Source organism: Lynx canadensis, chromosome D4 (assembly GCF_007474595.2).
Source record: "Lynx canadensis isolate LIC74 chromosome D4, mLynCan4.pri.v2, whole genome shotgun sequence".
NCBI classification, from domain to species: Eukaryota; Metazoa; Chordata; class Mammalia; order Carnivora; family Felidae; genus Lynx; species Lynx canadensis.
In genome coordinates, this window is record NC_044315.2 from 30,781,444 (window position 1) to 30,806,400 (window position 24,957).

The 24,957-nt window shown below is 35.6% G+C and overlaps 1 protein-coding gene across 1 annotated transcript in view; it reads right to left on the reverse strand.

The window, feature by feature from the left end:
• The window catches only part of ZNF782 (zinc finger protein 782), a 134,677-nt gene that overhangs the window by 55,674 nt on the left and 54,046 nt on the right, over positions 1 to 24,957 (reverse strand). Inside the window, 2 exon segments of the mRNA XM_032595513.1 lie at positions 3,527 to 5,716; positions 11,179 to 11,274. Of these exon segments, the coding sequence (XP_032451404.1) occupies positions 3,527 to 5,716; positions 11,179 to 11,274 (2,286 nt within the window).

A 24,957-nucleotide genomic window follows, 5' to 3' on the forward strand; every position in this document is an offset into this window, starting at 1 on the left:
ATATGGCAAAGAGCAGGCTATGCCACACTTATTTTGAAAAATTATATGCATTTCCCCACCAAAACATAGCATATAAAAACATATTACTAGTGTGGTTGACTGTTAGAAGTATCACTCAAGCACTCCTTGGTTTGGTAAATCTGTGATTGACACAGATTAACTCAGAAAATGCTTCAAAATGGATTGTAGGTAATTACTATCATTATGCACCTTTCACAAATGAGGAAAGTGAAGAACATAAAGGAGAACTGATTTGCCTAAGGTCACAAAGACAAACAGGGAGGGGAAGGGGGGAATAAATACCCAAGTAGTAAAGTCAACAAGCCACTTGGTACTGGGTCTCATAATATACTGGGGATTTTAAGTTCACTATGATCTTTCAAATCAACTATACTGATATGTAATTTATGAAATATAAAGTATATTAATTTTTTGCACATTTTGATGAGTTGTGAACATTTATTCAGCTTTGTAAATGCTATCATAACATAAATATAGAATATCCCATCACACTAAAACATTCCTTTGTTCCTCTACCCAGTGAATCCTCACCCTCCACGCTTGGGAACCAATGATCTGCTTCCTATCACTCTAGATTAGATGTCTTCTCTTGAATTTCATTAATTGAGATCATAGAGTTCTACGTTCTTGTGCTTGGCTTCTTTTCCCAGTCTAATCTCATTGAGATTTATCAATGTTGATACATCCATTAGTAGTTATTTGTATTGCTGAGTGCTATTCCATTGTAAGGTAATATCACTGTTTACACACATTTATCTATTGATGAACATTTTGGTTAATTTGGGGCTATTATGCATAAAAGTTCCATGAATATCTTAATAAAATTCTTTAAAAAAAACTATCAAAAAATTTTTGGTATAGTTTTTTATGTTTCTTTGGGGGTAAATATCTAGACCTGAAATTGTTGGTTGTAGGTGTAATATTGTTAACTTTATAAGGAACTATCAAAAGGAACTGCAATGCTATCGCATTACAATTTTAATTTGCACTTTCTTGATTACTGAAGCTTTGGACATCTTTTCTAGTATTTATTAGTTATCTATATATCTTCTTTTGTGAACTGTCTTCCTGTTCTGCCCATTTTACCTAGGTTGTTTGCATTATTATTGCATTATAAAAATTCTTTTTTATTATTAATATTCTTTACATATCATGGATACAGGTCCTTTGTCAGATATAATTGTCAGATCTATTTGAGACATTTTCTCCTAATCTGTGTTTTTCTCCATTTTCATAATAAAATCTTGAAAAGCACTTTAAATTTTCATAAACTCCAACTCATCTTTTTTGCTTTGCTGTTTCATACTTTTTGTTACATCTTAAAAATATGGTCTCAAAGTGAAGTTACTTTTTTCTCTGTTTTCTAACAAATTTTGTACCATTAGCTATTTTGTTTAGGTCTGTTTCATTTTTTTAATAAATATTTAATTATGATGTAAACATCAAGGTACATTTAAAACAGATGAATATCCAGTTATTTTCTCACCATTTTTGATCCTTTCCCCAACAAATTATGCTGGAACATTTATCAAAATCCAGTGACAACTTTCAGTTTTAGCTCAGGTAAGTAGAGAGCAGGAAAGAGCACTGCTCCCATCCATAAAACAAAACAAAAAAAACCCAGCTAGGCAGAATTTAAATTAACAAGTTTTCTTGAAAGCATCAGACATCTGACATTTTAGGACAAAAAACCCCCACAGTCTGGAGAGCTAGGTGCCTGCAGGGAGAAGGAAGCAAGGGCTCAAGCAGTTGCTTAACTGAGCCAGAGAATGCCAAATGCCATACAGAACGACTCTAATAGAAAAGCTAGACAACATCCAAGATCAGATAGGTTATTTCAGCAGAAATATGGAAAGTTTAATAAAATTTAAGCGCTTGAAATAAAAAACACAGTATCATAAGTAAAGAATGCCTACAAAGGGCTCCTCAGTATACTTGACACTTCTGAGAAATCAGTGACAATGAAGATGTGTGTGTGTGTGTGTGTGTGTGTGTGTGTGTGTGTGTGTGTATGGTTAAATGTGCTTAAATGTTTTGGTGACCCCGAGATAATAACAAGTACACAGAAAACGTTGTTTGGCTTCTTTGAAGAGACTGTTAGTAACAATGGCCTTTCCTATATGTACATGTAGTATGGGATTCTCACTTTTCAGATACTTTCTGTAAAAGGTTTATTTGTTATTAATCTCTATGTGGCAAAACGTAGCTGATGTCAGAATAGTTAATGAGCAAGGTATATAATTATACTACAATGATGTAGAGTTCCAGTATACATATTAACTAACACCTGGTAAGTGGTATGCATGTATTCAAACCCACACAAAAATTAGAGAACTCAGAAAATAATCACATACATTCAATGCTGTTCAGTTTATGCAATTTATTTCTTATTCTTTTAAAGCTTATTATTCTAGTGAATGTTGTATCAACACTGTTATGTTTCAGTAACTGTCTTAATAATAGATATGAAATAACAGTCTCATAGAACAACGTCTAAGTAAACACCATTACTTACCTTTCTCAAATTGATAGATTTTCCTTGTAACACATTCTGAGAGAGATTAAAGTTTGATGACTTGTTGAAAACTTTCATACATTTACAATTCAATTATCAGATATTTAATGAGAAACCATTTTTTTTTTTTTTTTGGTAAAGGATTTCCTATGTATATTCAAATGTTGGATTTCTTCCACTGATATTTACCTGACTGATGAAGAGTTGTGGATATAAACTATGGTCATTCAGGATGTTGTCAGGGGTTTCTCCTGTGTCAGGTTTCTGATATATGTTGAGTTCAGATATCCACAGAAATCATATTCATAGGCTTTACTGAGGGTTGGTGAGTATATGTCAGTATTAAGTATACCCAAATCTGTAACTCAGCAGAGAACAAGTTTATTTCCTTGCCGCAAAAAGTCTGTGTACATGGAGGAGAAAACTCTATTCCAGTCACTCTTTTTCTGTTTCCTTTCATCTTGTACTCTCCCATTTTCACCATATGACCCCCATGGTTTCACTGAGGGCAATCTCCACTCCATTATGATAAGGGACAGGAGAAAACATTGGGAATTTGAGGGATGTTTTCAACGAGGCTTGTCAATGATCACCATATTCCACTAGCCAGAGGTTACTAACATGACCCCATTTGGGTGGCACTAGTTGAGAAATTTAGACTAGGTGTGGCATGAGGGAGAGAGGAAATGGTGGGTTTTTTTTTTGTTTTTTGTTTTTGTGAACAATTACTAGTCATTATGGCATACGGGGATTACTTCTGTGTAAGTCAAATTGAGGGTTGATTTATAATAGAAGGATTCTCACATCCATTGCCTCATTTTTTGTTTTTATTGATTAGATCTCTAGTCTCTATATATTTTCTGTTGTACTAAGAAAGCTGACTTTTGGCTAAAGGTTATCCAACACTTATTACATTCTCAGGTTTCCCACTGAATCATTTCTCTGATGATGAGGAAGTTTTGATTACTGATACAAAGCTTTCACATTTTTATACATTCCCAGAGCTTTTCTGCAGTGTGATTTTTCTGAGGATTGAGTACAGAGTATTTTTCACATTCATTATCTTTACATTTTCTTTGCTGGCTGAGTTCTCTGATCCATAATGAGGACTGCACTCTGGGTGAAAGACTGCCCATAGAAAATATATTCCAAGAATTTCTGTCCTGTTAAGTTCTCTGATGTTTGTGAAGGTTGGTATCTTACAGAGGAACTTGCAAGTGTTGATTGTATTCATAGGATTCTTTCTCTTTTGTATTGTGAGATTTGATTTCTGGCTCAAAGTTTTTCCATATTCTTAACATTCATATGTTTAACTCCCTGTGTGGGCTTTCTGATGTTCTCTAAGGCTTGATTTCTGGCTGAAAGTTTTCCCACATTTATCACATTTATAGGGTTTCTCCCCTGTGTGAGTTCTCTGATGGACTCTGAGGTTTGACTTCTGGCTGAAAGCTTCTCCACAGTGATTACAATTATAGGGTTTTTCCCCTGTGTGAGTTCTCTGATGTTTTCTTAGGACCGATTTCTCACTGAAAGCTTTTCCACACTCATTACATTCATAGGGTTTCTCCCCTGTGTGAGTTCTCTGATGTCCTCTGAGATTTGATTTCTGCCTGAAAGTTTTTCCACACTCATCACATTTATAGGGTTTCTCCCCAGTGTGAGTTCTGTGATGCACTCTGAGGTTTGATTTCTGGCTGAAAGCTTCCCCACAATGATTACATTTGTAGGGTTTCTCCCCTGTGTGAATTCTATGATGTCCTCTGAGTTGTGATTTTTGACCAAAAGCTTTCCCACATTGATTGCATTTATAGGGCTTCTCTCCTGTGTGAGTTCTGTGATGTTTTCTTAGACCTGACTTCAGTTTGAAAGCCTTCCCACATTCATCACATTTATAAGGTCTTTCCCCTGTGTGAGTTCTCCGATGATTCCTTAGGCCTGACATGTGGCTGAAAGATTTTCCACATTCATTACATTCAAAAGGTTTCTCCCCTGTGTGAGTTCTCTGATGTACTATGAGGATTGACTTATAGTTGAAAGATTTCCCACATTCATTACATTCATAAGGTTTCTCCCCTGTGTGAGTTCTCTGATGTATTCTTAGGCCTGACTTTGCACTGAAAGCCTTCTCACAACCATCACATTTATATGGTTTCTCTCCTGTGTGAGTTCTCTGATGTTTTCTTAGGCGTGACTTCTCACTGAAAGCTTTCCCACATGTGTGACATTCATAGGGTTTCTCCCCTGTGTGACTTGCTAGAGACTGAATCAAAAATGAATTCATAGAGCAGGAGTTTCCACATTCATTACATTCATATGGTTTCTCTGTTATAGGAGTTCTCTGATGTATGTTGAAAGCTGACTGACAAACTAATGTCTCTGTACATGTGTCATAATCAGATCTGTCTGTTGTGTGAGTTCTCTGATGCACTGGGAGGGCTGAATTATGGTTGAAATTCTTTCCATATTCAAAGGGTTTCACTCCTATGTGAATTTTCTGATGTTCTCTAATTTGTGATTTTTGGTTGAAAGATTTCCCTTCTGTGTCAGTTTTCTGAGTGACCCTACTGAAATTATTTCTGTTTTCAGTACATTCATATTCATTAAGCTCATAATGACTCTTCTCCTCTGGATTATTGCTATGAGAGACCATAAAAGTTGACTTATCACATTGTTTTCCCCCAAATTTATTAAATTTATAAGATTTCACTTTTGGGTGGGTACTCTTAGATGTAATGAGGACAGTCTTTTCAAGGGAAGCTTTTCCACATTCATTGTATTCAGAAGCTTCCTGCAAAGTCTGAATTGTCTGATACTGAGTAACCTTCTCTTTATGACTAAAGGCTTTCACGTTTTTACTACAAACAAAAGACTTCTCTCCAGTATTAGTTCTTCCCTCTTTAATACTGAGGAGCCATTTCTCACATACATTAAGCTCATGAGCCTTCTTTCTTGAATACTGACAATGTGGAGCCACTGAGCTGAGATGTAGGTAAGCAGGTCCTGTACTGTCAAATTTAAAGGGCATTGTTCTTGAAGTTAAATTGTTTATGTCCAGATTACATGGTTTTCCTGAAAACTCTTCCTCTGTAGTCAATGATCTGTTGGTGAATAAAACTTGCCACAAATATTTGCTTTGGTTTTCTAGGCTCTTCTCTGAGAGTTGATTAGGTTGGTATTCTTCTAAAAAATGAGAAAATTAAAAATACTTTATGATATTTAACACACTTATGGAATGGGACATAAAGATACATGCCCTATTATGTATTTGACTCCTTGGTTTCTGGCTAAGTTTTGCAACAATACAGTAATTCCAAGTGCATATTCTCTCTTTTTTGTAGTAGAAAAAGAGAAGTAATTAGAAATAAATAAGAAGAAGATATAAAGGAGAGGAAAAACTGAGAATGGAGAATATATTCAAGAGAGATGGATCTTGGAAACAGAAAAGAACAGAAAAAAGCAGAGAATGGGATGAATTTAGCAAAGATTATGGCATTAAATAGATTAAAGGCCTTCAGTGGATTTATCTGACATAGAATATGCATTAGGAAAAAATACCAGAGTCTAGGTTCTTCGTGAAATACAGATTGCAATGGGAGCATAATCATTAGTCTATATGATTCCAGTTGGAGCTCCATTTTTTCCAGTCTATACAACAACACTAAAATTAACTTATAATGACACCAAATTCCTCATGGTGAAAAAAATAATTCTACTTGTCATGCTTTTATTCTCTCTGTATATCATTCAGAAACAAGTGTATCAGTAGAAGTATGAAAAGAAAAAATGATGGGAGTTAAGTAATTTTCCATCTATATTGGGAATCACTGCTCTATCCTGGTTCTCATATCTTGGTATATCAGAGTTGTTCAATACTGACTATCTCTTGGTCATCAAACTTTAACTTTTCTCTTTTCAATGTGCTTGCTCATAATTTCCCCCAAAATACCTTGCTTGCTCAATCCTTGATTCTGTTTTTCAGCATATCTAGGTTTTTTTTTTTTTTTTTTTTTGACCACAAGAACCTAAAGGATCATGTTCCAAACTGGCCCTAAAAACAAGTATCTTTTGTATTTATTTAACATATGTTTCCTGTGCATATTTAACATTTATTTTCCTGCTTCTACCCACACTTCTAGCAAAAATGTCAGGCCTATTGTAAAAATATGTGAAGGCCTTGGCCCTAGGGACCAAGATTTAAGTGATTTAGGGAAAGAAAGTTTCACATTAACTGCATGAACATTATGTGTTCTGGCTATCATTCTACCAGTTCACAGTATTTTCAGCTCTAATCTTGATAAGATATCAGTCCCCATTACTTGGTTCATTTCCATATAATTTTATATTTATAAGTTTCCATAAATTACCCTCCATTCTAGCTTAGGACTATAGAATCTAGATATCCTTCAGGCACAGCAAAGCTATCTTCCCCAAACTTAACAACAACAACATCAACAAAAAGGCTTCTAATATCTTCTCACAAATTTAAGCAACATTTATTTTAAAATCTGACAGAAGTATCATTCTGCCTATATCATTCATTTTAACAAGGGATATAGAGAGCACCCATCGTGACCCATGATTTTTAAAGCAAATTACCATAACTGAAATCAGGAGGCATCTTAAAATTGATGGCAAGTCCATAGTTAAATCAGCAGCATTTTCTTTTTCTTGGATGTACTTATAATACTGGTTCATTTTTTAATTAACAGCACCTTATATGATATGAAATATATTTTATGTAGTTTTGCTCACTTTTCCAAAATGAAACCCTCACTGTGATATTCTTTGGATCCTTCTCTGATGTAAAGTCAGTGGTCCATAAAAAGCAGTGTGCCTCAGAATTACCTAGAGAATTACCTAGAGAGCTCTGCACATATAAGGGCTCAGATCAATTGCTGACCTACAACTGAGAATTCAAAAGTCCCAGAAATTTTACTTGGGCATTGCATTTATGAATGTCTTCTGTATGAATAAATATGAAATAGTTATCTCCACCTGGGTTTGGAATCAATCCACAATGTTATTAAAAAATATTTATCATATGATGTGCATATATATATATATATATATATACACACACACATCAGAGTAAGGAAAAATATAACAGACCATCCTTTTGGGGGCAAGGGGATCTCATTTGATAACCATATGCTATCTGGCACAGATATCTCATTATCTTTGACACATCCATCAAATGGGTTAGAAGTTTACAAAAGTAAGAGATAAAGTATAGGCTAAAGTATTCCAAGGTTATTTTACAGAAATAGGAATCTGTTCCAAATTTTATGAGTAATGTGCTTTCTTTCCTTTTTCTGGCCGAGGTTAGCTACATTATTTATTTTTATTCCAAAACTACCTTTTGCTTTATAATTTATACCATTATAGTTTTTATTATATCTTTTGCTTTACTTAAGATTTCTTTTACAACTCTCTCACTTGTTAAAATAAGTACACTTGACCCTTGAACAACACAGGGCTTAGGGGTGTTGACTCCCACTTGCAGTTGAAAAATCTGTGTATAATTTCTGACTCCCCAAAAACTTTCCTAATAGTCCTATTGGCCAGAAGCCTTACCAATAAGATAAACAGTTGATTAACACATATTTTGTAAGTTACATGTATTATATACTGTATTCTTATAATAAAGTAAGCTAGAGAAAAGAAAATGTTAAGAAAAAAATATATCTATAGTACTGTACTGCATTTATTGAAAAAAAAATCCATGTATAAGGAGATCAATGAAGTTCAAACCTGTGTTGTTCAAGGTCAACTGTATATAAGACTAAAAATTCTGCACTGCTTTATCTACAGTCCAAAGTTTGTAATTAAAACATGTTTTTCATTAAAAAAATTTTCTGGATATTGCATAATTTTGATTTACCTTTTGGTAAAATAGTTTTAAGTTTATTAATTTATTTTTGAGAGAGGGAGCATGAGGGAATACAGGGAAGGGGCAGAGACAGAAGGAGAGAGAAAGAATCCCAAGCAGGCTCTGCACTGACAGTGCAGGGCTAGAACTCGTGAAGTGTGAGATCATGACCTAAGCAGAAATCAAGAGTCAGGTGCTTAACTGACTGAGCCACCTAGGTGCCCCGATAAAATAGGTTTTTAAGATACATATTCATCACTGATTTTAAGATAGAGGAATTTTAACTTTTCTCATATTGTTTGCAATTTACAGTGTTACTGAACAACAGTATCTCTACCTTGTGGAATTTATTGATGTTTGTCTAAAATGCTTGTACATTTTCTCAATATTCCAAAGTCATTTAAAAGCAGGTTTATTTTTTGTTTTCAGAATAGTTTTGAAAGACACTTAGTAGACTCATTTTATAAAGTATGCTATTTATACTTTCTAGATCAGAGGTTGGCAAACTTTCTCTGTAAAAGGCCAGAGAATAAATGTGTCAGGCTTTGCTGGTCATGTAGTCTCTGTTGCAATTATAGTTGACTCTTGAACAACATGGGGTTTAGGGGCACCAACTTCCACCCCCACCCCACGATGTAGTTGAAAATCTGCATTACAATTTTTGACTCACCAAAAACTATTAATAGCCTGCTGTTGACCAGAAGCCATACCAATAACATAAAGTCAATTAACACGTTTGGTATGTCACATTATTATACCCTGTATTCTTTTTTATATACTGTATTCATACAATGAAGTTAGCTACAGAAAATATTAAGAAAATCATAAGAAAGGGCAAATACATTTATAGTGCTGTACTGTATTTATTGAACAAAAAATCCACATAGAAGAAAACCTGTGCAGTTCAAACCCATGTTACTCAACTCTGCAGTGTGAATACATAAACAAATGGATATGGCTGTATTGTAATAAATGTTTCTTTACCAAAAAAAGCCGCAGGCAGGATCTGACCTAGGGATAGTTTCCTGAGCACTATTCTAGACTCCACTGGGTCTGGTATGAAATCAGAGCGGCATATTAAAGTCTACTGCATCTAATGTACACCTACTTCTCCTTATAACTCTTGCTGTTTCTTGTTTTGAATCTTGATAATCTATTTGGTGCACCAATATTCAAAACTTTCACATATCCTTTAAACATGATCTTTTTTAGCTTTATCAAACTGTCCTTTTTCTTCTCTGTTTTTGACGTGATCTTATTTTACATTTTGGGCTTAACAATTCATGACTATATTTCAAACTTTGTATGTTACTTTTTAGGCATATCTCTGATACAATCTGGTGGCATGTTATCTTAATAGGTGAATTTAATTCATTCACATATTAGTTGATATGGCAGATAGATTTACCTTACTGTATATTAGATAGTATATTTGCATAGCTTTTGTGCAGAACACTTAACACAGCAGGCCTGAGATTATTACCTTAGAAGGTGTGCTTGCAAGATTAATCCTTGGCTGGCATCTGGGAATTTAGATTTTGAAATGGTTCCCAAGAACCTGGTCGCTAATGAACTTTCCAGGTAGACAACATTTCACATGTGTTGCCACATTCATTGCTGGGGCGCTGGAAGCTTGCACCTGTTTCCTCTGGACTTTGTCCATTTTCTCTTTGCTAATTTTGCTTTGTACCAATCATTTCACTTTATAAATCTTAGCTATGAGTATGACTACATGCTGAGTAAGAGAATCAGTGAATGTAGTGGTTGTCCTGGGGACTTTTTTTTTTTAATTGAAGTATAGTTGACACACAATTTATCGGGGACTCTTTATACAGCTTTATAAGAAACTTTTCTATCTTTGCTCAAACACGTTTAACTTCTAATAATTAGGAAGGATGCAGTTTGCTCCAGGAATTATCCTTTCCAATTACATTATGTAATTCCTTAATCATCTATTTATTTAGATGGCTTCTAGTAATTAATTATTATATAATGATAAAATTATGGTTCCTGGGGTGCCTAGATGGCTTAGTTGGTTAAGCATCTGACTTTGGCTCAGGTCATGATCTCACAGTTCATGTCGGCCTGACAGCTTAGAGCCTGGAGCCTGGAGCCTGCTTCAGATTCTGTGTCTCCCTCTCTCTCTGACTCTCCATTGCTCATTCTCTCTCAAAAATAAACATTAAAAAAATTGAAAAACATCATGGTTCCTGGGGCACCTGGGTGGCTCAGTCGGTTTAGCATCCAACTTCGCCTCAGGTCATGATCTCGTGGTCTTCAGCCCATGGTTTGAGCCCCACATTGTGCTCTGTGCTGACAGCTTAGAGCCTGTAGTCTGCTTCAGATTCTGTGTCTCCCTCTCTCTGTCCCTCCCCCACTCACACTCTGTCTCTTTCTCTCAAAATAAATAAACATTAAAAAAATAATTATCATTCCTTTCTCTTTTCTGATCTGCTGATTCTCAAGTTTAGTTGTTTTATTAACTTTAGTTTCTATCTTTTTTACTGTTAAGTACGCAAAATTCATTACTTTTCAGCTTCAAATGGGATACTTAGCTCCCATCTTTTAAAGATAAGAATATAAACATGCTTACAATCCATTCCTTGTGTTAGCTGGCCCCTTCCACATTTTATTAGATCTATTATTTTTATAATTTCAAATGTAAAAGCCTGTAAAAAGGACATACTGCAAAATGTTTCAAACTGCTCACTTCTAGCTCATCACTTTGTACCTAATTTTCTTGGATGCCTTCTGCCAGTATTCAATAACTCACCTGGGAAGCCTTTTCTTAGAAATTCTTTCTTAAATAACCATGGATCTTCTCCTTGCTCCAATGTGAAGATCAGTTCTGGTTTTGTAAAGCAGTACCCTGTAAAAGGGAAATAATTTAGCACTTGAGTTAGCTGCACAGATTTCACTGTTTCAGAATGTGAAGGAAGGTATAGTTTCAAAAGTGGAACATTCAGGGTGTTCATGACAATTTTTGTGAGGGGGGAAGTGATAACAAAAAACATTTTTTAAGGCTCATCAAGGATCTATCTTAAAACCCCGAATCACAAGCCTAAGTGATGTTAAATTCTAAAACAGTTAATGCCTGTGTTTCAAACAAGATTTCAGAAGGACTTCCCAAACTTGCCATAACAGAGTGAAAGGAACTGATTTACCCCTCCATAGCAGAATTTAAAAACGCATACAAACTATATAAACTGGTTTTTAGACTTCAGACACCAGGCAGTCTGGTGGGATACTTACAAGAGGAAAACAAAGGAGGTGAGTCCTATGATTATCACACATCAATAAAAATGAACAAACGTTTAAAAAATTTTTAAAGAGGGACTCCTGGGTGGCTCAGTGAGTTAAGCTTCCAACTTCAGCTCACGTCATGATCTCACGGTTCATGAGTTTGAGCCCCACTGGGCTAGTTGCTGTCAGCGTGGAGCCTGCTTCAGATCCTCTGTCCCCTTCTCTCTCTGCCCCTCCTTCGCTTGTGCTCCCTCTCAAAATTAAAATATAGCATTAAAAAAATTTTTTAAAGAGAAAGGAAGAATTGTATTTGAACCCAAGTTAGGACAACTGCCGATACACAATCTTTACAAGGATGAGAGTGCTCCAGGGAAGGAACATTTGGTGCATGGTTATATATGTTCTTTACATAAAGAGTCACAAATCAAGAGGAAGGACATTCCAGAAAGCTACAGACTTTATCTTATGTTTTTATTATGTGCAAGGTTGTAAGTTTAATCTTATGGGAACCAGGGAGAATTTTTTGTTTTGTTTTTCTTATCTTTATGTTTGGAATGTTCCTTTTTTTTTTTTTTTTTTTTTTTATTTGAAGCAAATGTACTCTTGGGGCAGAAATAGAACCAATGCTTTGAGGTTTTGCCAAGTCATTTTTACCTTGGTAAATGTTAATGCATAGCTTCCCTGGAAGCCCAGGAGCAGGGCCCACAAATATTAAAAGTTGAAAATTTCCCTTATCACACAGCTTACTGCCCAGAAGACTTTACATCCTACATAACAAAAAGATCCAAAAAAAAAAAAAGCCTGGCTGACTCAGTAAGTTGAAATGACATAATTAAATTTTTAGGAATCCAGGACAACTAGAATTGTTACAGATAAAACAGCAGAAAAGAAAAAGGTATAGTGATATACAGTCTTAGAGATTTGCAGAAGAGTCTCCTAACTTGTGCAAGTATGTAAGAGATACTTAAGGCTGGGGAAAGACCAGTGAATCAGAGTAGGCTGAAAAAATCATCAAAGCATAAACAAATGTAGGAAGTTTCTGCTGCACCAGGCAGGGTAGAAAAATCTCCTACTTCAAGGCCAATTGGGAAGAATACCAGAAAATTGTCTTTTGCTTAAAAGAGGAGCCAATTAGTCCTAAAGTGAGCTCTGAATCTAATGTAACAAAGCTTAAAACAAGCCTTGAAGTGATCAAATTAATTCCAAGTAACTTAAGTATACATCAGAAAACGCCTCAAAAGATTTAAAATAATACAACAAAACTAGAAACTAACAATATAAAGTTCACAACACCCAGCGGCCAATAACAAATTACGAGTTATGAATAGAAGTAAGGATATACAACTCTTATTGAGGAGAAAATCAATCAGTAGCAACAGAGTAAGAAATAACACATGATAAAATAATCAAGGCCATTTAAAACTGCAAATATACACCATATGTTCAAGAAGAGAAAGAAAAACATAAACATGATGAGAACAAAAGAGAACTTACTTAAAAATTTCCAAACTAAAATCCTAAATATAAAAAATATCTGAAATGAGAAAACCAACCAACCAAACAACAAACAAGAAAACACTAAATGGGATTAAGAAGAGAATAGATACCACATAAGGAATGATAAATAACATAATGGATACTTTAAGGCATAGCAAAACAAAAACAAAAACAACCCCAAACCCCCAAAAAACAACAGCAACAAAAAAACTATGAAAGAAGAAACCCAGTGAATAAAGACCAGAAAATAATAAACAGAATTAGTTATCTGTGACCTGTGTGATGATATCAAGTAGTTTAACACAGGTACAATAAAAATTTCAGAAGAAAAAAAGAAAGATAAAAACATTTGAAGTAATAATGGGCAAATGTTCAAATTTTGATAATGTGTACAAACCCTTAGATCCAAAAAGCTAAATGAATTAAGGAGCAGAAAGATGAAGAAACCCACACCAAGGTACACTATAATCACACTGCTAAAAACTGCTGATAATATCAACAGAAAATCTTTTTTTAAAAATATAATTAACATAGTTTTATATTAGTTTCACGTGTACAATATAATCATTCACCAATTCTACATGTTACTCAGTGCTCAACAAGATAAATTTACTTTGCATCCCCTTTATCAATTTCATCATTCCCCCCACTGACTTCCCCTCTGGCAACTACCAGTTTGTTCTTTGTATTTAAGAGTCTGCTCTTTTTGTTTGGCCCTTTTTTGGTTCATTTGTTCATTTGTTTTGTTTCTTAAATTCCAAAAGGAATGAAATCATATGGTATTTGTCTTTCTCTGACTGACTTATTTCAGTTAATATTATGCCCTCTAGGTGCATCCATGTTATTGCAAATGGCCAGATCTCATTCCATGAAAAGAAAATCTTAAGTAGACTGGGAAAGGTACAATACATATAGAGGAACAAAAATAAAGATGAATGCCTACTTCTTGTCAGAAATTATATAGCCAGAAAACAATGAAGTGACAATTTTAAAGTACTGAAGGAAAAAAGTCAACCTTTAATTCTATATTTAGCAAATACAACACATTTTCAGTTAAAGCTGAATTTATTACCAACTGACATATATTACAGGAGAAGTTAAAAGAAATGCTCAGACTGAAGAAAATTGCTATCAGGTAGAAATCTGGATTTATACACAGAAATGCAGAGCACCATAACCTGGAAACATGATGATATATAAAATATACTTTTATTATTTTCAGAATGCTTTTTTTAAAAAAAAAGGTAAATTATCTTTTAAAATAACACACTGTAAGGTTTATAATATATGTTATACATATGTATGTATATGTAAAATATATAATGACAATAGCATAAAAAGTAGCAGGTAAAAAATGGAAAACTACAAAATTCTCATAAATGAAGTGAAAAAATTATTTGAAGTAGATTGTGGTAAGTTACCGATGTATGCTGTAAGTGCTAAAGCAACCACATATCCACAGAAGAGAGGCACAGCTAATAAACCACTAATCTAGATGTAATAAATCATTCAAAATATACAATTAATCCAAAAAAGCAGCAAAAGCAGAAAAATGAAAAAAAAAATTGCAAAAATAGCTAGCAAATAGCCATATGGTACATTTAATGTTAGACATAAATGGTCTAATCATTACAATTAAAGGCAGAGATTAACAGATATGATATAAAAGCCAGACCCAAATATATGATGTATACAAGAAATTCACATTAAAGACACATATAAATTATAAGTAAAAGGAACAAATTAAAAGGAACAAAGTAAAATAAACTATAAGTAAAAGAAACAAAAAAAAGTACCATGAAAACATAATAAAAAGAAAGTCTTGTTCACAGAAACTTGGCAGGCAAGAAGGGAGTGGCAGGATATATTCAACATGCTGAATTGGAAAAATATGCATAAGAATTCTTTATCCAGCAGACTGTCATTCAAAATAGAAGTAGAGCTAGTTTCCCAGACAAACAAAAACTAAAGGAGTTTATGACCACTAAACCAGCCTTGCAAGAAATTTTAAGGGGGACTCTGAGTGGAGAAAAAAACAAAATAAAACATAACAGACCAAAAGCAACAAAGACTAGAAAGGACCAAGAACATCACCAGAAAGACCAACTGTACAGAGAGCACAATGGCACTAACTTCCTATCTTTCAATAATCACTCCAAAGGTAAATGGACTAAATGCTCCAATCAAAAGACATAGAGTATCATAATGGATAAGAAAATAAGACCCATCTATACATTGCCTACAAGAGACTCATTTTAGATATAAAGACACCTGCAGATTGAAAGGGGATGGAGAAGCATCTATCTTGCTAATGGATGTCAAAAGAAAGCCAGAGTAGCCATACTTACATCAGACAAAATAGATATTAAAATAGACTGTAACGAGAGATGAAGAAGGGCATTATATCATAATTAAGGGGTTTATGTACCGAGATCTAACAACTGTAAATATTTATGCCCCCAACTTGAAAGCACCCAAATATATAAATAAATTTGTGGTAATAATACCACAAATGAGTTTATATTTATGGTTAACATAACGAAACTCATTTGTAATAATAATAGCATTCAACACCCCACCTGTAGCAATAGACAGATCATCTAAGCAGAAAATCAATAAGGAAACAATGGCATTGAATGACACACTGGACCAGCCTTAACAGATATATTCAAAATATACCATCCTAAAGCAGCAGGATACACATTCCTCTTGAGTGCACATGGGAACATTCTCCAGAATAGATCACATACTGGGTCACAAATCAGCCCTCAACAAGTACAAAAAGAATAATATCACACCATGCATATTTTCAGACCACACCACTATGAAACTTAAAGTCAACAATAAGACAAAATTTGGAAAGACCACTAATTCTTGGAGATTAAAGAATATCATTAAAGAATGAATGGGTTAACAAAGAAATTAAAGAGGAAATTAAAAACTACATGGAAGCCAGTAAAAATGAAAACACAACAGTCCAAAACCTCAGGGGTGCAACAAAGGTGGTCATAAGACAGAAATATATAGCAATCCAGGCCTTCCTAAAGAAGGAAGAAATGGCTCAAATACACAACCTATCCTTACACCTAAAGGACCTGGAAAAAGAACATCAAATAAAGCCCCAAAACAGCAGAAGAAGGGAAATAATAAAGATTAGAGCAGAAATCAATGATACTGGGAAAAAACAAAACAAAACAGTACAATAGATCAACAAAACTAGGAGCAGATGCTTTGAAAGAATTAACAAAATTGATAACCCCTAACCAGATTTATCAAAAAGAAAAAGGAAAGGACCCAAGTAAATAAAATCATGAATGAAAGAGAAGAGATAACAACTAACACCACAGAAAAACAAACAATAAGAGAGTATTATAAGCAATTATATGCCAACAAATTGGGCAATCTGGAAGAAATGGACAAATTCCTAGAAACATACAAACTACCAAAACTGAAACAGGAAGAAATTAAAAATTTAAACAGACCTAGGGTGCCTGGGTGACTCAGTTTGTTGACTGTCTAACATCAGCTCAGGTCATGATCTCATCATTCATGAGTTCAAGCCACACATCAGGCTTGCTGCAGTCAACCTGTCAACGCAGAGCCCACTTCAGATCCTCTGTCCCCTTCTCTCTCTGCCCGTCCCCTGCTTACGTTCTCTCTCTCAAAAACTAAATAAAAAACACTTAAAAAAAAGAAAATTTGAATAGACCTATAACCATTGAAGAAATTGAATCAGTAATAAAAAATCTCCAAACAAGGGGCGCCTGGGTGGCTTAGTCGGTTAGGCGGCCGACTTCGGCTCAGGTCACGATCTCGCAGTCCGTGAGTTCGAGCCCCGTGTTGGGCTCTGTGCTGACAGCTCAGAGCCTGGAGCCTGTTTCAGATTGTGTCTCCCTCTCTCTGACCCTCCCCCGTTCATGCTCTGTCTCTTTCTGTCTCAAAAATAAACGTTAAAAAAAAAAAATCTCCAAACAAGAGTCCAGGGCCAGATGGCTTTCCAGGGGCATTCTACCAAACATTTATATTTTTTATTTATTTTTAAAAGTTTATTTTTTGAGAGAGAGAGAGAGAGAGCGCATGCACAAGCAGAGGAAGAGGAAGGAGAGGAGGGGGAGGAGGAAGGGGATGAGAAGAGAGAGAGAGAGACAGAGGGAGGAAGAGGATGAGAAGAGAGAGAGAGAGAGACAGAGAAAGAATCCCAAGCAGGATCCGCACTGTCAGTGACAGCCCAACATGGGGCTCAAACCCACAAACTGTGAGATCATGACCTGAATCGAAATCAAGAATCCGAGGCTTGACTGACTGAGCAACCCAGGCATCCCTCTACCAAACATTTAAAGAGAGTTAACACCTATTCTTTTGAAGCTGTTACAAAAAAAAAAAAAAAAAAAGAAAGAAATGGAAGGAAAACTTCCAGACTCATGAGGCCAGCATCACCTTGAGGCCAGCATCACCTTGATTCCAAAACCAGACAAAAACTCCACTAAGAAGGAGAGTTACAGGTCAATATTCCTGATGAACATGGATGGAAAAGTTCTTAACAAGATATTAGAAAATTGAATCCAACAGTACATGAAAAGAATTATTCACGATGATCAAGTCGGATTTATTCCTGGGCTGCAGTGTTGGTTCAATATCTACAAATCAATCAACATGATATATCACATTAATGAAAGAAAGGATAAGAACCATACAATCCTCTCAACAGATCCAGAAAAAGCATCTGATAAAATACAACATCCATTCTTGATAGAAACCCTCAACAACGCAGGGATAGATGGAACATACCTCAATATCATAAAGGCCATATATGAAATATAGCTAATATCTTCCTTAATGGGGAAAAACAGAGAGCCTTTCTTTTGCCTTTCTTTTCTTTCTTTTTTCCCTATACTCAGGAAAAGGACAAAGATGTCCACTCTCACCATGACTATTTAACATAGTATTGGAAGTCTTAGACTCCCTCAGCAAACAATAAGAAATAAAAGGCATCCAAACTGGCAAGGAAGAAGTCAAACTTTCGCTATTTGCAGACAACACGATACTCTATGTAGGAAACCAGAAACACTCTATCAAAAAATTGCAGAACTAATACATGAATTCAGCAGTGACAAGATATAAAATCAATGTACAGAAATTGATTGCATTTCTATACACCATTAATGAAGCAGCAGAAAAAGAAATCAAGGAATTGATCCCATTTGCAATTGCACAAAAAACAGACACCTAGGAATAAATCTAACCAAAGAGATAAAAGATCTGTACTCTAAACTATAGAACACTTATGACAGAAACTGAAGGGGACACAAAGAAATGGAAAAGCATTCCATTGGATGGATTGGAAGAACACTGTTAAAATGTCTATACTACCCAAAGGAATCGATACATGTAATGCTATCACTATCAAAATACCACCAGCATTTCTCACAGAACTAGAACAATTCTAAAATCTGTAACAATTCTGGCTTTCAAGCTATATTATAAAGGCATAATCATCAAGACAGTATTGTATTGGCACAAAAACAGACACAGAAAACCCAGAAACGGACCCACAACTATATGGTCAACTAATCTTTAACACAGCAGCAAAGAACATCCAATGGAAAAAAGACAGTCTCTTCAACAAGTGACATTGGGATAACTAGATAGCATCATGCAGAAGCTTGAAACTGGACCGCTTCTTTATACCATACACTAAAATAAATTCAAAATGGATTAAAGACCTAAATGTGAGACAGGAAACCATCAAAATCCTACAGGAGAACACAGGCAGCAATCGCTTTGACCTCCATTGGAACAACTTCTTACTAGACATGTCTCTCCAGAGGCAAGGGAAACAAAAGCAAAACTGAACTATTGGGACTTCCTCAAGTTAAAGAGCTTCTGCACAGTGAAGGAAACAATCAACCAGACTAAAAGGCAACCTACAGAATGGGAGAAGATATTTGCACATGACAAATTTGATAAAGGGTTAGTATTCAAAATCTGTAAAGAGCTTATCAAACTCAACACCCAAAGAACAAATAACCCAGTGAAGAAATGGGCAGAAGACATGAATAGACATTTTTCCAAAGAAGACATCCAGATTTTTAACAGACACATGAAAACATGCTCAACATCACTCATCATCAGACAAATACAAATCAAAACCAAGATGAGAAACCATGTCACACCTGTCAGAATGGCTAAAATTAACTACTTAAGAAACAACAGGTATTGGTGAGGATGTGGAGAAAAGGCAACCCTCTTGCACTGTTGGTGGGAATGCAAACTCAGAGTGCAGCCACACTGAACAGCAGAGTTTTCTCAAAAAACAGAAAACAGAACTACCCTACAACCCAGCAATTACACTACTAGGTATTTACCCAGGGATACAAAAATACAGATTCAAGAGGGTACATGCACCCCAATGTTTATAGCAGCATTATCAACAATAGCCAAAACATGGAAAGGGCCCAAATGCCCACTGATTGATGAATGGATAAAGAAGATGTGGTATATATACAATGGAGTATTACTCAACCATCAAAAAAGAAAAAGAAATCTTGCCATTTGCAATGACATGAATGGAGCTAGAGTGCATTATACTAAGTGAAATAAGTTGGAGAATTATGATTTTACTCATGTGAAATTTAAAAAACAAAACAGATCAACATATAGAAGGGGGGAAAAGAGAGGGAAATAAACCATAAGAGACTCTTAATGATAAAGAATTAACTGAGGGTTGATGGAGGAAGGTGGGTAGGTAATGGACTAGCTGGGAAATGGGTATTTGTTTTTATTTATTTATTTTGAAAGAGAGAAAGAGAGCGAGAGAGAGCAAGCATGTGTGTACATAGTGGAGGGGTAGAGAGGGAGAGAGACAGAATACCAAGCAGGGTCCATGCTCAGTGCAGAGCCTCCTGTGGGACTCACTCTCACAACAGTGAGATCATTACCTGAGCCAAAATCAGGGGCTGGACGCTTAACCAACTGAGCTACCCAGGTACCCCTGGGTGATGGGTATTAAGGAGGGCTCTAGTTATGATGAGCACTGGGTGTCGTATGTGATGAATCACTGAATTCTACTCCTGAAACCAATATTGCACTGTATATTAACCATCTAGAATTTAAATAAAAATTGGAAAAACAAAAAAAAGTGTGATATTTATTTTCCATTTATTTGTGACATTCATTTTCCATGGTCATTGATTCTGTATTTTCATTAATTGTGATTAGAACAGATACTGCATACGATTTCAATCTTTAAATGTATCAAGACTTGGGGTGCCTGGGTGGCTCAGTCAGTTGTGCATCCAAGTCTTGATTTCAGCTCATGTCATGATCCCAAAGTCATGGGATTGAGCCCTGTGTTGGGCTCCATGCTGAGCATGGAACCTGCTTGAAATTCTCTCCCTCTGATCTTCTCCCCTATTCTTTCTAAAATAAAAATAAAATAAATTGTATTAAGACTTTTTATTTTTGGTCTATTCTGAAGAATGAACTATGTACATATGAGAAATACATAGTGTATTACATTTGACTGGAATCTTCGTTTTTTAATTAAATTATTTTACTTTTTTAAATTTGAGAGTGTGTGCATGTACCAATGGGGGAAGGGAGGGGCAAAGAAAGAGGGAGAGAGCAAATACCAAGCAGGCTCCAGTTTAGTGCAGAGCCTGACATGGGGCTTGATCTCATGATCATGAGATCATGACCTGAGTCATGACAAGAGTCAGATGCTTAACCAACTGAGCCACCCAGGAGTCCCTTGACTGGAATCTTCTATATGTTTGTACAGTTCAATTGGTTTCTTGTGTTGTTCAAGTCCTGTTTTTCTTTGGTTGCTCAGTGCAATATTGAAAGTGGAGTATTAAAGTGTTTATTCCTGTACAACTGTGTGTTTCTGCTTTCAATTCTGTTCACGTTTGCTTATATATTTGGGGTCTCTGATGTTTGGTGCATATATGTAACAGCTGTTATGTCTTCTTGGTGAACTGACCCTTTTATCAACATATAATGTTCTTTGTCTCATAATAGTTTCTGACTTAAAGTCTATTTTGTCTGATATTAGTACAGCCTCTACTCTCTTTTGGTTACTATTTGGATAGTATATCTTTTTCCATCTTTCATTTTCAACTTGTGTCTTTAGGTCTAAATTGTCTCCTATAGACAGCACAGTTTTCTCATTTTTTTTTTTTTAATTTATTTTTGGGACAGAGAGAGACAGAGCATGAATGGGGGAGGGGCAGAGAGAGAGGGAGACACAGAATCGGAAACAGGCTCCAGGCTCCGAGCCATCAGCCCAGAGCCTGACGCGGGGCTCGAACTCACGGACCGCGAGATCGTGACCTGGCTGAAGTCGGACGCTTAACCGACTGCGCCACCCAGGCGCCCCACAGTTTTCTCATTTTTAAAAAATTTATTCTCCCAATCTCTTACTTTTTAAATACTTTCATTTAAAGTATTTACTGACAGGGGCGCCTGGGTGGCGCAGTTGGTTAAGCGTCCGACTTCAGCCAGGTCACGATCTCGCGGTCCGTGAGTTCGAGCCCCGCGTCAGGCTCTGGGCTGATGGCTCGGAGCCTGGAGCCTGTTTCCGATTCTGTGTCTCCCTCTCTCTCTGCCCCTCCCCCATTCATGCTCTGTCTCTCTCTGTCCCAAAAATAAATAAACGTTGAAAAAAATAAATAAATAAAGTATTTACTGACAAAGAATGATTTAATTGAGCCATTTTGCTATTGGCTTCTATAAGTATCATAGCTACTTTGCCCTCATTTTCTCCATTACTGCCACCATAGGTTGATTTTTTGTTTTGGTGCTGATACATTTTGATTCTCTTCTCATTTCTATTTGTGTATATCCTGTAGATATTTTCTTTGTGGTTATCAAGGAGGTTAAATATAAGATTGCAACAATCTAATTTAAATTTATATCAACTTAACTACAGTCACATTAAAAAACCTCTACAGTTCAATCCTACCTTTAGGTTACTGATGTTACAAATTACATCTGTATTTATCATAAATCCAAATAACATAAATTTATAATTATTATGCTTGTGTCTATTAAACTTGGTAGAAAGTCAAAAGTAGAGCTATAAACCAAACTTAAAATAATACAGGTTTATATATTTGTCCATATATTTTGTTCACTGGAGATCTTTACATCTTCATATGACTTAAAGTAACTAGCTAGCATCTTTTCAATTCAACGTTAAGTACTCCCTTTAGCATTTCTCATAGGGTAGCTCCAGTAGTAATGAACACCCTCAGATTTTGCTTATCTGGGAATTTCTTAATCTCTTCCTAGTTTTATGGATACAAAACTGTCACTTAATAGTTTATTTCTTTTAGCACTTTACATACACCATCCTACTACCTTTTCTTCTCCAATGTTTCTGGGAAGAAATTAGCTAATACTGTGTTGAAGATTCCTTGTAGTGATGAGTCACTTCTCTCACTGCTTTCAAGATTGTCTTTTCACAGATTATGTGCCTCAGGTTGGGTCTCTTTGGAATTATCCTCCCTGGAGTTCATTGAGGTTGTTCGATTTGTAGATACAGGTCTGTAATAAAATCTAGAAGAGTTTTTGGCCATTATTTCCTTAAATATCTTCCTTTTTCTCATCTCCTTTTGGGATTCCCATTATACATTTGTTACTTTTTTCTTTTAATTTTTAAAAAATGTTTATTTCTGAGAGAGAGGGAGAGACAGAGTGCGAGCGGCAGAGGGCAGAGGGAAAGGGAGACACAGAATCTGAAGCAGGCTTTAGATTCCGAGCTGTCAGCACAGAGCCTGATGTGGGGCTCAAATTCATGGATTGCAAAATCATGACCTGAGCTGAAGTTGGACGCTTAACTGACTGAGGCACCCAAGTGCCCCAATTTTTGTTATTTTTCTTTATTGATAGTGTCCCACAAGTCCCTTAGTCTCTGCTCATGCTTTTTTCATTCTTTTTCCTTTGTGCTTCTCAGATTCAGTAATTTCAATTGTCCTATATTCAAGTTCACTAATTCTTCTTTCTTCCTGCTGATATCTGCTGTTGAAGTTCCCTAGTCAGTTTTTCATTTCAGATATTACACTTTTAAACTGCAGAATTTGTTTGGTTCCTTTTTATTATTTCCATTTCTTTGTTGGTATTCTAATTTTATTCAAATATTGTTTTCCTGATGTCCTTTAGTTCTTTTTCCATGTTTTCACTTAGCTCTTTGGTCATATTTAAGATAATTATTTTAAAGCATGTGTCTGGTAAGTCTACTATCTCGGCTTCTTCAGACACAGTTTCTGTAGGTGCATTCTGTTCCTTTAAATGAAGTCATTGTTTTCTTGTTTCTTCATATTTTTTTCTTCATTCTTTTTTTGCTAAAAACTGGGCATTTAATTCTTAATGTGGTAACTCTGTAAATCAGATTCTCCCCCTTTGTCAGGGCTTGCTATTTTTTTAAATTATTGGAGGATAGAGCAGTCTGTTTGAGACTTTTCCAAATTATTTTTGTGATGTTAACTGCTTGTAGTACACGATTACTGAAGGCTGTTCCTTTAGTTATACTCAGACTAATATGTTTTTACCCAATTTCCTTGAATGTTAGGAACTAAAACAAACAAAAAAACTAAAAAAACAATGCAAAAAAAGAGAAAACCTGCCTCTCTAGTCTTTGCAAATTGGCTCTATTCTGGGGTACTCCCTTACTGCTTATTTAGGTTTTCTATGAGCCTAGAAATCAGCCCTAGGAGAAAGCTTAAGATCTTAGATCTTTTCTGAGTATGTGTCTTGCTTAAGCATGCATATGGCTTTCTAAATTACCCATGTTCTCAGCTACTTTCGCGTGTCCAAATTTTTTTTTATATATGAAATTTATTGTCAAATTGGTTTCCATACAACACCCAGTGCTCATCCCAAAAGATGCCCTCTTCAATACCCATCACCTACCCTCCCCTCCCTCCCACCCCCCATCAACCCTCAGTTTGTTCTCAGTTTTTAAGAGTCTCTTATGCTTTGGCTGTCTCCCACTCTAACCTTTTTTTTTTTTTTCCCTTCCCTTCCCCCATGGGTTTCTGTTAAGTTTCTCAGGATCCACATAAGAGTGAAAACATATGGTATCTGTCTTTCTCTGTATGGCTTATTTCACTTAGCACAACACTCTTCAGTTCCATCCATGTTGCTACAAAGGGCCATATTTCATTCTTTCTCATTGCCACGTAGTACTCCATTGTGTATACAAACCACAATTTCTTTATCCATTCATCAGTTGATGGACATTTAGGCTCTTTCCATAATTTGGCTATTGTTGAGAGTGCCCCTATGTATCAGCACTCCTGTATCCCTTGGGTAAATTCCTAGCAGTGCTACTGCTGGGTCATAGGGTCGGTCTATTTTTAATCTTTTGAGGAACCTCCACACTGTTTTCCAGAGAGGCTGCACCAGTTTGCATTCCCACCAACAGTGCAAGAGGGTTCCCATTTCTCCACATCCTTTCCAGCATCTATAGTCTCCTGATTTGTTCATTTTAGCCACTCTGACTGGCGTGAGGTGATATCTGGGTGTGGTTTTGATTTATATTTCCCTGATGAGGAGAGGCATTGAATATCTTTTCATGTACCTGTTGGTCATCTGGATGTCTTCTTTAGAGAAGTGTCTATTCATGTTTTCTGCCCATTTCTTCACTGGGTTATTTTTTTTCAGGTGTGGAGTTTGGCGAGCTCTTTATAGATTTTGGATACTAGTCCTTTGTCCGATATGTCATTTGCAAATATCTTTTCCCATTCTGTTGGTTGCCTTTTAGTTTTGTTGGTTGTTTCCTTTGCTGTGCAGAAGCTTTTTATCTTCATGA